This window comes from Moschus berezovskii, chromosome 21 (genome assembly GCF_049115385.1).
Source record: "Moschus berezovskii isolate FMDL1 chromosome 21, NW_MosBer_1.0, whole genome shotgun sequence".
Taxonomy (NCBI): Eukaryota; Metazoa; Chordata; class Mammalia; order Artiodactyla; family Moschidae; genus Moschus; species Moschus berezovskii.
The window spans coordinates 26,945,348-26,959,503 of record NC_142480.1 but is presented as its reverse complement, the minus strand read 5'-3'; the positions used below and the strand labels follow the sequence as shown (position 1 = coordinate 26,959,503).

The 14,156-nt window shown below is 37.0% G+C and overlaps 1 protein-coding gene across 2 annotated transcripts in view; it reads left to right on the top strand.

Moving 5' to 3' along the window:
* The window catches only part of AKAP6 (A-kinase anchoring protein 6), a 408,114-nt gene that overhangs the window by 338,157 nt on the left and 55,801 nt on the right, over nt 1-14,156 (top strand). For both annotated transcript variants that reach the window (XM_055418225.2, XM_055418226.2), the window contains exon 12: nt 8,569-8,784. In XM_055418225.2, the coding sequence (XP_055274200.2) occupies nt 8,569-8,784 (216 nt within the window). The remainder of the gene's footprint in view (nt 1-8,568; nt 8,785-14,156) is intronic.

The window sequence follows — 14,156 nt, the reverse complement described above, 5'->3', positions numbered from 1 at the left end:
GTATAAAACATTAAAACATAAATATGAGTATGTTAAAAGAATGTTTTTTCCTTCGATGACACCATTCATCAAAGCAGGTCTAAGAATTTTCAGTAGTAATAGTCATGGCGGCCCTTAATGATTCATCTTGATTGGTAAGGATTCTAGATTACAAGATCTTTTTCTAGGTCAAAGGTCAGGCTAATTAGGCCATGGTGGTAAAGATGGCATTTCACTTATCTGCAGCCTAGATGAACAGAGGGGAGATGGTTTTTTTTACAAATCAAAGTGTTCACTGAAAGTACTTTGATTTTAAATGGCTAAAAGAAATCATTTCGCATTTGAATCTAGACTTATACTGTCATGTACGATTTTAAAACTATTTGGCACACATCCCAGACCCTCTTCAAGAAACCGATAGAGATGTGCTTGGTGAATCAATTCGGGGGCTTTAATGCTATTTTTAAAATCTAGCTTTTACATTAAATAAACCAGTTTGTTATTTTGCAAGAAGTTATAATCTACTTAAAACTGTCATTCTCTGTTTCTGACTTGCAATTAGATGGTATTTCCAAAATGTCAGACCTAAATTCTGCTTCTATCGTCATCATAATAGAATGTGACAGCCAAGATATTATATCAATACTTTTTCCATAATTAGCAATAAGGACCCTGCCAAGGGTTAACTAGAAAAGTTTCACAAATATTTTTCTACAAATGGTCCTGAAGGCAGTATTATGCTTTTAAAATCTGCTAATGTAGCAAAGACGAATGACAACCAGGAGACAAATCTATGAGTAAAACTGTTTGAAGAGAATAGTTTTGTAGTGTATGATGTATGGTATGTAAATGAGCTTATTAGGACTCTCATCTATTTTATTATTGGTGACCAATTTAATAGAGGCATTTAAAAAACAATATTTCTGCCTGACTCCTAGAAATGAAGAAGATACATTGATATAATTGAGAGCAAATGATTGCATGTCGTGCCATTTAATCATGTCATTTTTCAATTGCTATTTTTTGCACTTCACTGCATGCTTATAGAATATTTAGCTTCAATATACATCAAGTCCCAGAGTTTGCAACTGAGCTGAGTTTCTGTATTGGCTGATGTCTTTTAAGTTCGAAATCAGTTAAAGTATGAAGATGTCTTTTGTCCATATTTTCTTTAAAATATTCAACTCATCATTCATACCTCACTTGGGGTGTTTTAAATTTTTTTTTTCTGTTTTGAAGAATTACTTCTTTACAACTCTAGGTTGGAAATTCTTATTTGCAGCATACATTATACAGTAGGTATAGTTAAGCACATAATTGTCTCAAGACTGGAGCTGTCAGGACCAAAATATCTCCTGACCCCTTGCTGGAAACTTTGCTAATCATTTGCCTAATGAATGTTTCTCACTTTTGTTAAATCTCTTCTTTATTATTTATATAATTTACATCTTTCTCAGAAAAGTGATTAGCTCCCACTGTCTGCTAAAATATGAGGTTCTTGAGGGCAGAACATTTTGACTATGTTTTGTTCACTGATGTATCTCAAATACTGAGAACAATGCCCATTATAGTATGTGTTTATTAAGTATTTGTTCAATGAATTAATTCATATTTTTCCACCTCTGCTATCTTAACTTCCCTGGGCTTAAGAATGGCATAGTTTACTAATTCTTACTATGTTTGCAGAGTTAGGAATGAATATAAGGTAAACCCCTGACAGGTATATGAACCAAGTTGTTGGCCCTCTCATCAACAGTAAGTTTATGGCTGCAACCACTTCTGATTAAGACTCAGGGGCAGAGATGGTCTGAGAATGTCAAAATTTTGCAAGCTTCTTCAGCTCTCTTATGTAAGGCAGTGTGGCATAGTTTCAAGGATTGGCTCTTGATTCGGGTTGCATGGGTTAAAATCCTTTGCTACTTATTAACTGTGTCATCACTGGTCAGATACTTAACCTCTTCATGTCTCCATCATCTCATTTATAAACTAGGTAGATGACAGTAATGTATGTCTCAGACCCTCTTCAAGAAGCCGATATCATTCCTGTGATCTCAGAGTGCTATTTTGAGAATTAAATGAGTTGATACATATGAAATACCTAAGAAAATGCATAGCATACAGAAATATACAAAAAATTTGTCATTAGTATTGGAGATTAGTGAAAAATAACTAAGAAAATACTACTAAGAGGAGAAGTCTAGCAATTATCTACTTTAGCTGGTAATGGTCTTTCTCATCTTCAAAGTCAGTGCCCATAGTTTAGTATGTATATCAACTCCATGTTACTTTTCATGTCACAGCCTCACTGTTCACAAGATACATTTACCTCACTTATCTCATTTAAAAACCTACAATAACTTGATGGGTTAGGTCTTATCAAAAACCTTTGCATTGCATTGATATCTCTAATTGTGAGTAGCCAAGAGTCTTTTCTTTACAGCCAGTTTACAAGCCCTTAAGATCAGGTACCACATCATATTATTGGCCTCTTATTTTTCAGTACCAATCCTGTAATGAAAAGTATGGTGTTTGACACATGATACCCAATAAATGTTCATTGCTACAAGAAGTATCATTCATGTGATCTTTCCCAACCTTGCCTCCAAATGATGATTCCAAGTCAATAAGCCAAAAGCATCTTTTGGAGAATCATAAAGGTACCATTATGGCCTCTCATTTTTCCCATCTGCTATACATTCTTCTCACACATTGGCTATAGGCATTAACATTATGGGATGCCTTGTACCTGCCAAACAGTCATCAAGGTTTTGATTACTATGTAAACTCTCTCAGAACAAAGCTTCTATTTAATTTAGTCCAATGCCAAACATGTCAGTCTTTAGTTGGTAAATTACTTACTTGACAAAAATAACCAAAAGGTATAAAATCCCCCAATACAGTATTCAAACAATCAGCATTCTTAATCATATTAAAATTCTAGAGATCATCAAGCAAATATGAATAATATAAATTTATCACTGGCTGAAAAGATATAGTCATTGATTGATTCATTAATTTTTTTTAACCATTCAATAACAATTAAAAAATAATTGATTTATTATTTCAATTAATAAAACTACACCACCATCACATTGGCTCCATAATATGAGTAGTTTCAGTTATCAAAGAAACTCATAGAGCAGGTCAGGAGAGAAGAAAAACCCCAGATAAACCAAAACACCCCTTTGTATCACCATTCAGTTCAGTTCAGTTCAGTTGCTCAGTCGTGTCCGACTCTCTGCGACCCCATGAATCACAGCACGCCAGGCCTCCCTGTCCATCACCAACTCCCGGAGTTCACTCAAACTCATGTCCACAGAGTCGGTGATGCCATCCAGCCATCTCATTCTCTGTCGTCCCCTTCTCCTCCCGCCCCCAACCTTTCCCAGCATGAGTCTTTTCCAGTGAGTCAGCTCGTCGCATGAGGTGGCCAAAGTATTGGAGTTTCAGCTTTAGCATCAGTCCTTCCAATGAACACCCAGGATTGATCTCCTTTAGAATGGACTGGTTGGATCTCCTTGTAGATTGAAAATCATATTGCTAGTTTGTAAGTGTAAAACAAATACCTTCAATCTGTCAACAGCTCTCTCGTAACATGTCCAAGAAGATATGTTTAAAGGGTTGTTTAACTGTAAAGGTAAAAACAACTTAGGAATTTTGATTTTTGCTTTTATGTACTTCTCAACTTTTATAGCAAATCGACTTTTAAAGTAACATGAAGAAACTGAGTAGAAATGTAAAATAAGAAAATAAAGTAGGTCATTAGAGACTTAAAAGTAGCACACCAAACTATATCCCAACAACCAGATTCTGAAGTGATACTAAGGCAATGACCTCCATACTAACAAAGGTAGCTCCTTAGGAAAAAAATGACTAAAGATTACCAAATAATAATGATAGCTAAATACAAAAGCATTTGGCATCTTATTCTCTTACACATGTTGATTATTCTCCTTCTTTATATTTATATTCTCTTTCCAACTTCTTCCCTTTCTACTTTTCTGAGAAGGCAATATGATTATGCTTAGGAGTCAACATGATCTCATTGAATATCAAGGACAAACTATGCTTAGGAACCAACATGATCTCATTGGATATCAAGGACAATGCTTCAAAACTGGCAATAATGAAAAATCTTCCAAATTTTTCTTTTTGTAAATTAAAATGGTAAATTTTAGTTTAAGTATAGTTGATTTATAATATTGCATTAATCTGCTGTATAGCAAAGTGATTCAGTTATATATTTATGTGTATAAATATATATATATATATACATACATCTTTTTAAGATATTCTTTTCCATTTTGGTTTAACATAGGATACTGAATATATGCTATATAGCACAGTTCTCTGTGCTATATAGTAAAACTTTGTTGTTTATCCATTCCATGTATAATAACTTAAATCTGCTAACCATAACCTCCCCCTCCATACCTCCCAACCCACTCCCCTTGGCAGCCACCAATCTGTTCCCTATGTCCATGAGTCTGTTTCATAGATAGGTTCATTTATGTCATATTTTAGATTCCACGTATCAGTGAAATAAATATTTCACTTATGTATAAGTGAAATAGACAAATAATTGTTATTTGTCTTTCTCTTTCTGACTTACATCATTCAGTATGATAATCTCTGGTTGAATCCATGTTATTGCAAATGGCATTATTTCATTCTTTTTTATGGCTGAATAATATTGCACTGTAGATATGTACCACATCATTTTGTCCATTCATCTGTCACTGGACATTTAGATTGTTTCCATGTCTTGGCTATTATGAGTAGAACCTAGGGCTTCTCTGGTGGCTCAGTGGTAAAGAATCCACTTACAGTGCAAGAGAACAGGAGATGTGAGTTCAATCCGTGGGTCAGGAAGATCCCCTAGGGAAGAGAATGGCAACCCACTCCCATATTCTTACCTGGAGAATCCTATCGACAGAAGACTGGTGAGCTACACTCCATAGGATCGCAAAGGGTTGGACATGACTGAAGTGACTTAGTACACATGCATGCATGAACCTAGGGATGCATGTATCCTTTTGGATTAGGGTTTGTCTGCATATATGTCCAGGAGTGGTATTTTTGGATCATATGTTAATTCTATTTTTAGTTTTTTGGTGAACCTCCACACTGTTTTCCATAGTTCCTGCACCAGTTTACATTCCCACCAACAATGTTGGAGGGTTCCCTTTTCCCCATATCTTCTCCAGAATTTATTTTTTAACTTTTTATATTGGAGTATAGTTGATGAACAGCGTTGTGTTAGTTTCAGGTGTACAGCAAAAAGACTTTCAGACTTAGAAAACAAACTTATGGTTACTAGGAAAGAAGGGTGGGAGGAAGGGATAGTTAAGGAGTTTGGGACTGACATGTACACACTGCGATATTTAGAATGGATAACCAACATGGGCTTACTATATAACACAGGGAACTTTGCTCAATATTATGTAACAACCTAAATGTATGTATAACAAAACCTTCCAGATTTTTCTGTTCTTAACTTCCTTTTCCAGGGGCTCCATTCTCTCTTTTCTCCAACCTGCCTGGTACTCCCTGGTACTCCCTGTCCCAGACTACTTGCTACTGGACCTTCTGTCCTTGTAACCTCAACTACTCAACTTAGCCAGTCTGGCTCACATAGTTTCCCTGATTTCATGACTCCTCTGATAGCAACCTGCACAAACTTCTGTTAGCACTTACCTCCCTGTATCATTCCTGGTACCATACTTATTTGTTTAGTCCATTTCCAGTAGACTTTCGGTTCTTGAGAGTGGGAACAGTAACTTGCTCTTTTTTGTCGCCTCCATACCTGAAATAGATGCAAGGTACAATACACATTTGAGGAGGTCTGGAGGCAGGGATGAGTTCGTCTTGTTTCTAAGACTTACTTAGATTGCTTAGCTTAGGTTTCTGTTTAAAAGTGCTTTTCTCTAAAAATGTAAGCCAAAAATAGTTATAATAATCATTTTGTTCCTATGTAGTTATATTTAACATTTCTCTATGCATAGTTTATCATAGAAATAATATGAACTCTACTGATTCTAAGAAACATTGCCAGCAAATGCACTGATTTTATTTAGTATGTGTTTGTGATTATAAATAAATACGTATATTTTAATGGTTGACATGGAAACACATTTATGTAAAAGAATGTAATTTTATCAATTATATTTCTTAGATGTAAAATGTACTGAAAAATATGTTTCCATGTAAAATTCTCAGTGTTCCTCTCCTCTTTAAAGTAGTGTTATTTCTGAAGTGTGCATACAGGATAAATCATTAATCTAGAATATACACTGAGTTCTTTGGATATTTAAATTTTAAAAATTTTCAGAATTATGGAGACATAAAAATCTGATATTGAGTGTCAACAGTTTTTAAAAACACCTAACAAATGGTTAAAACCCATCAACTGACTGGCGTTCAGATGTGCAGTGGATCATCTGGATATTTAAATACTGGATACATTATAGATTCATATTAAAAGTTATGGCTAATCAGTTTTATGAAAATTACGTCTAGCTACCTCATATGTCCTGTTTCAGAACTTTGAAAACACCTGTGAGATGAATAAAGCCCGTTTGGGCTGCTTTGTAAATATCACCTAATGGGGCTTGCTGACTAACGCCACACATACCTTTACTGCCATCCCTGGCAAATTCTCATTCAGCTAAGAAACATTAGGACTCTTTGTTGGCTGGAGAAATGCAGTTATTGTTTTAGGCAGCTTAAAAGAGAGTTTTGCAAGATCCAGTTTGGCAGCATGGAACATCCCTTTTGATTTTCTAGTCCCATCCCCTTTTAACAAATTATTAACAAACACAAAAAGCAAAGTCTTATATATATTCATAGAACTCTTTTGAAGCAATCCCAGTTGGCTATATTATTATGTCATCTTGAGGTGTTGAACTTTGGGTGAAAAATTGACAGATATTAAGTGGGCTTAATAGTTTCATTTGCTCAACAGTTTTTCTAGAGCAAGAGAGCAAATTGAAGATTGTATGTGTGTGTGAGAGAGAGAGAGTGAAATAGAGGGAAAGAGAGAAAGCATATAAAAGAGAAAGTCAGCAGAATTGGAGGAGGAGATGGAAACAATGCCTGTTGCTTTGGTAGACTCTTTTAAGTTTTATCTTTGATTGTGTAGGAGTTTCTCTCCATTCAGTATTCAACTAATGAATAGTGTCAGTAAAGAAATTTGTCAGACCTGGTGGTTCTATCAGGAGTTATATAAGGAAAATAGTAATGAACCCTAGGAAAATAAATAAGGCTAAGTTCAAGAAACATAACTGAAAATGCTGTACTGGTATAAATTGAATAATAAAATTCCTAGTCATATTTTGCTATAAATAGAGGTGTGGGAATTTGTCATTCTCCTTATTTAAAATTCAGAAATATTAAAGGTACAGGGTTCTCTCATTACAGAAATAATAGAATTCCAGCTATTGCTGAGTTAAGGTCGTTTAAATGGCTATAGCATGTATTATATCAATAAATGGAACATCTGTATGAAACGTCCACCTGCTGATCTACTACCACTCTGTGCACATTTCAGTGAACCGCACTTAATCATTTTAAGACTTCTTCTAATGAAGCCTTATCTAGATTAACATTTTAAGCACAAATACTTTCAGGCATTAAAACTCTAGCACTAAATTAAATTGCATTGTCTTGTTTACCCTTGTTGATTAATAAGCAATCTGTTAACTGTTAGAACAGTCCAATTGTAGCAGTGGAGGGAGATTAGTAATTCAGTGATGTTTGTGGATATAATCATCATTTCTCCTGAAGGCTTTGAATTAGAATATCACTTACACACTATCCGTAGGCAAAGAAAAGATACAATATTTTAAGACATGTGTGCCCACTATTTTGCTTGAATCATTCAGCTTAGGGTCACTGCAGCAATACAAATGCTTCTGGGGGCAAAATGTTATTTTGATACATGCATATCCTTCTTAAATAGTGTGAATGTCTATTAAGAGAAACACAGCAACTAACAAATAATGCAGTAATCATCCTGTATCCTAATTTCTGTTTTCAAAACATTATTGCTTTGTTAATCAAGTTTCGGAAGAGAAATGTTGCTTACCATATTTTTTCAAATAATAGCTGTTATATATCAATTTTTTGCAATCTTATTTAACTTATTTCCAGTCAGTAGAAAAGTAAACTTTTGGCTGCAGAGAATCTAGGAGAAAATTTGGAAACATCCCATTTTCTTTTGGAGGACTGTTCTGTCTTTTGTGTTTTCTGTGACCTTGAAGCAAAGCATGGCAATCTGCTTGGCATTCATATGACCTAAATGATTTATTTCATTAAGTTAATCACCTAGGTATCAAAGAGGGACCCAACATTTTAGATGCAGAAATAAGTTTAAAAAAAGGGGGGAGAGGAGGAGAAGAATGAGATGAAGCAAAAGTCACTTGGGTAGAAGACATGCAATCCAGAAGTAACTCCAGGAGCCTTCTTGTCCCATTTATTCATGGTTGAGCATATCCCTACAATTTAAAATTATGATGGAAGAGGATGTCGTATGTTTAAGGGAACTCTGTCCTGTAAACGCTCATGGATCCATCCCTCTTTGCATTGCAGTCCCTCTGTCGTGAAATCAAGCAGCGACGTCGCGGAGTGGCCTCCATCCTGCGTTTATGCCAACATCTTCTGGATGACCGGGAGACCTGCAACCTGAACGCAGACCACCAGCCCATGCAGCTGATCATTGTAAATCTTGAAAGAAGGTGGGAAGCCATTGTCATGCAAGCCGTCCAGTGGCAAACACGGCTGCAAAAGAAGATGGGAAAGGAATCTGTGAGTGATAGTTTCTTTTTTAAATCATGATGCTCTCTCATTTTTATTAGAAAAACATTCTTTCAGGACTTGGAAAATGTGTTCCTCTTAACAATAGTTTTGCTAACTAAAGGAATAGTTATCTCCAACCTCTGAAAGAAACTCCACAATTGCCTACTAGTAAGATGAATTTTAGTCTCATTGTCTTTTAGAGAAGTCATATGGAGACTTCACTTAACTTTACCAAACTAAGCCATTAATTCTTTCAATCATTCCTTCACCAACAACATTGCTAATCATACAATACACCATGAAGGTTTTGCTAGGAGGCGGCTTACCACTCTCAGAGCTTATAGAGCTGTGTGTAGGCTCTACAGACAAGGCAATGAAGTAAAGTATGCCACTTATCTTTTCTTTCCATGTTAAGAATTCACACTGTCCATGTACACATGGACATGTGTTTTACGAAACAGTCTCCATTGTTCCTGCTTAGAGCTCCTTCAAATAGAGGTGCGTTGCTGAGAACTGGCAAGTTTCCTCTGAGAGTTTTTTAATGCAGTGCTCAAGGTAGAGGTGTGGACTGCTTATAAAAGTTTTCCAAATTGACTGTAAACTCAGGCTTTTGCTAGATGAAGCGAAAAGATATGACTAGAGTTGTTTTATTATAATATAGAATACACACTTATCCAGAAAACCTTCATACTTTTAAGGGAAATGATTTATAGATGAAAAGATTGCATTCCCCAAAGGACCTTGAAGTTAGTGTCTGTTAGTTCAAGGCCTAATTCTCATGTTTGACTTACATCAGTGAAATACACACATACATACATATATAGATACAATGGAAATTTTTTCTTGTGTAATTATATTATCAGTTCTACGTTTTCAGAGAGTCCAAGATTCAAAATTGAAAAATCAACATAATGTTGCCACTGAAAAGCAGTCTTCTCTAATGAATTCTAATTTTAACAAAGCCTTAATATTTGCTATCTGATGTGTTTGGCATTGGGAACTGGGAACAGGAGGGACAGTGAATCAGTAAGCCTTCTCACTCTTTTTGCAACTGTAGTTACATTGAGTCTAGGGGATGATTTTATCCTCAATCAGTTCAGTTCAGTCACTCAGTCGTGTCCGACTCTCTGCGACCCCATGAATCACAGCACGCCAGGCCTCCCTGTCCATCACCAACTCCTGGAGTTCACTCAAACTCATGTCGATCGAGTCGGTGATACCATCCAGCCATCTCACTCTCTGTTGTCCTCGTCTCCTCCTGCCCCCAATCCCTCCTAGCATCAAAGTCTTTTCCAGTGAGTCAACTCGTCGCATGAGGTGGCCAAAGTATTGGAGTTTCAGCTTCAGCATCAGTCCTTCCAATGAACACCCAGGATTGATCTCCTTTAGAATGGACTGGTTGGATCTCCTTGCAGTACAAGGGACTCTCAGGAGTCTTCTCCAGCACCACAGTTCAAAAGCATCAATTCTTCGGCAATCAGCCTTCTTCACAGTCCAGCTCTCACATCCATACATGACCACGGGAAAAACCATAGCCTTGACTAGATGGACCTTTGTTGGCAAAGTAATGTCTCTGTTGGTCATAACTTTCCTTCCAAGGAGTAAGCATCTTTTAATTTCATGGCTGCAATCAGCATCCACAGTGATTTTGGAGCCCCAACAAATAAAGTCTGACACTGTTTCCCCATCTATTTCCCATGAAGTGATGGGACTAGATGCCATGATCTTAGTTTTCTGAATGTTGAGCTTCAAGCCAACCTTTTCACTCTCCTCTTTCACTTTCATCAAGAGGCTCTTTAGTTCTTCTTCACTTTCTGCCATAAGGGTGGTGTCATCTGCATATCTGAGGTTATTGATATTTCTCCCAGCAATCTTGATTCCAGCTTGTGCTTCTTCCAGCCCAGCGTTCCTCATGATGTACTCTGCATATAAGTTAAATAAGCAGGGTGACAATATACAACCTTGACATACTCCTTTATCCTCAATAGTTCACTTCAATTGTTTTGCGCTGAAGTTGCTAAATTTCTTAAGACATCCAAGTTATTATCGGCAATCAGATTCTATATATTTGGATGTCTTTTCTTAAAATGACCTGTTTGTTGTGAAGCTATTTAGTTACAGTCCTTTCTTTTCTCTCTTCCTTTTTTTTTCCCTCCTAGTATTTGGAAGTGTAGAAGAGGTTATTTTTTATCTATAATTTGAAACATCTAAGCATAGTAGTGATCATAATAAAGTTTACATAAAAACCAATTGCACCTGGAGAAGCTCTAACATTTTAGAAACATTCAGGCCACTTTGAAGGAGACAGAACTGTGTTTCTCTGGAGATTTACTTGAAATCATATGATCAGGGATGCAGGAGTAGACCTCTGCAGACTAGCTGTGGACATTTTTATCCTACTTCTGTGGTAAAGGTAAGCTTTAGCTTTGAAATATTGATTGCTTCTTAGAGGCTCAAGCTACTACAGAGAGGTAGATAAAGATTACAGATGGACCAAATCCCCTTTGCTGTAGGTTGGATGCTGGACATGTAGGTTTTCTGGAATACTGAGGTAGCAGATAAGGTCCTGTGTGCTAAACAAGCTGGCAGTCCTTCGAGAAAGGGAGCGAAGAGCAGCAAGTGACACTAATGTCAATAGGGCAATGAGTACCATGTACCTCAAAATGCTGGAACCATCTCTGACTTCCGCTCTCTGTTGGCTAGGTGACGGGTCCCAGTTGCTTTGTTAAGCAAACAAGTATTTCACCCACGTGGAGGCTGCCTTCGAAGAGACTCAGAAGCCTCTAAGTGGCCTGTTTGCTTTTTCATCCTGTGTCCCTGCCCCTGTGCCATCTTCTTCTGTGCACAGGAACATTCAGCGCTGTATTTCCAGGGTCTGGGACACACCTGCATATAGTAGCTTTTAATAGACATTTGCTAAATGAACGAACACACTCTTTTATTTCATAATTTTGTTTCATTCTGGCATTCAGTATAGAGTTACTATATTAATTCTCAGTGTTCATATTCCCCAAAAAATGGCTTTGAGTATTATGTTCCTATTTGAGTATTTCACTTTCATGAGATCACCAAGCAGATGACTTTTAACCTTTCTTCTCGAAGGTAGGGTCAGTTCTTCCAGGTTCTAAGATATGATGTGAAGTCCCAAATGGTATACTCTCTTTTCTTCAAGTTATTCTGAAGGAAATTCTCTATGAGGTATTGAATGAAGTCATTCTGAAAGTGCAGGCTAGGTTCTGGCACTTAGAATTAGAGGCTCTAACTCTGTCTCTGTATTGTAGAATTTTCTTAATCAGTCACTTTGGAAATAGCTCGTATAAGAGATGTCACCTAATCGTCTGTCCAGTACTCCTTATTTTTTATGTCACTTCCATTTGTGTGATGATTTAATTACTGTTGATCTTCTCCACCAGTCTGAAGAAAACAGCCACATCTCAGTTTCTCCTCACTTTCACATTCCTGAAAACCCCACATACCGTGTAAGACTTAACAGGTACTCTGTAGTATTTGTTAAACAAATGAATTTTCTCTAACTGATACTCTAAAATAATCAGTGTTAGAGATTCAAAGGTAAGCAAGACATCTTCCTTCTGCAGAAAATGTGTAATTAATGCAAAATACAAGGAACAATAATGCTAGGAATAATGCTAGGTCTCTTGAGGTAATTACTGGCTTCAAGTTTAGAGTTAATATTGACAAAATATGAAAAATCTTTCCTTAATATTCAGAAAAATTCAGATAAAAGTAAAAATGTCTACTCCAGTACTATTGCCTAGAAAATCCCATGGATGGAGGAGCCTGGTAGGCTGCAGTCCATGGGGTCGCTAGGGGTCAGACACGACTGAGCGACTTCACTTTCACTTTTCACTTTCCACTTTCACACATTGGAGAAGGAAATGGCAACCCACTCCAGTGTTCTTGCCTGGAGAATCCCAGGGACAGGGGAGCCTGGTGGGCTTCCGTCTATGGGGTCACACAGAGTCGGACACGACTGAAGTGACTTAGCAGCAGTAGCAGCTAATTCTCCTAACTAGGTAAATAATGAATCTCTCTCTTCTTAACTGGAAGAAACCAAGAGATCTTTTATTAAATTCTAGGAGTTAAAACGGACAAAACTCAAAAGCATCTTTCTCATTTATCATCAAGATTTGAAACTACATAATTATTTGACCAACTCTACTTTGTTCTTTCTACATTCAAGCTATTTTCCCAGACTTACTTTGGTTTATTTTGTGTTACCTATAAAAATAATCTCCGTGTATATTTTTTATACTGTACAACTAATTTTCATTTGAATCATATGTTTTTATTTATCATCTCCTCCCTTTTTCTTTATGAACCAAAAAGCTTGAATTTTGTTCCTTTGACTTCTTTATAAGATTAAGGCTTTACATTTTGGCCAACAGTACCATCTGCCTGTATTACCTTAGAGTATCCTATTTCCCAAAACATTGTTCTGAATTTGTGATGTATTTATTACAGAAGACTTATGGTGCTGGAGAAGACTTTTGAGAGTCCCTTGGACTGCAAGGAGATCCAACCAGTCCATTCTAAAGGAGATCAATCCTGGGTGTTCATTGGAAGGACTGATGCTAAAGCTGAAACTCCAATACTTTGGCCACCTCATGCGACGAGTTGACTCACTGGAAAAGAGTCTGATGCTAGGAGGGATTGGGGGTGGGAGGAGACGGGGACAACAGAGAATGAGATGGCTGGATGGCATCACCGACTCGATGGACTTGAGGTTGAGTGAACTCCAGGAGTTGGTGGTGGACAGGGAGGCCTGGCGTGCTGTGATTCATGGGGTCGCAAAGAGTCGGACACGACTGAGTGACTGAACTGAACTGAACTGAAGATTTTATTATTTGAACAGTTTGAATTTCACTTCTTACAACAGATACAAATTAAAATATATGAGGCAATCCATGAAAACAGTAAGAATCCATATCAGTGTAAATCCACACAGAATAATCTATAATAATTTACAAATCCACAAAGAATGATATTTAGCAAAGAGAAGATAACTCTTTCAGTTCAGTCACTCAGTCATGTCCGACTCTCTGCAACCCCATGAACTACAGCATGCCAGGTTTCCCTGTACAACATCAAATCCCAGAGCTTACTGAAACTCAGGTCCATCGAGTCAGTGATGCCTTCCAACCATCTCATTCTCTGTCATCCCCTTATCCTCTGCCTTCAATCTTTTCCAGCATCAGGGTCTTTTCCAATGAATCAGTTCTTTGCATCAGGTGGCCAAAGTATTGGATTTTCAGCTTCAGCATCAGTCCTTCCAATGAATATTTAGGACTGATTTCCTTTAGGATGGACTGGTTGGATCTCCTTGCAGTCCACAGGACTCTCAAGGGTCTTCTCCAACACCA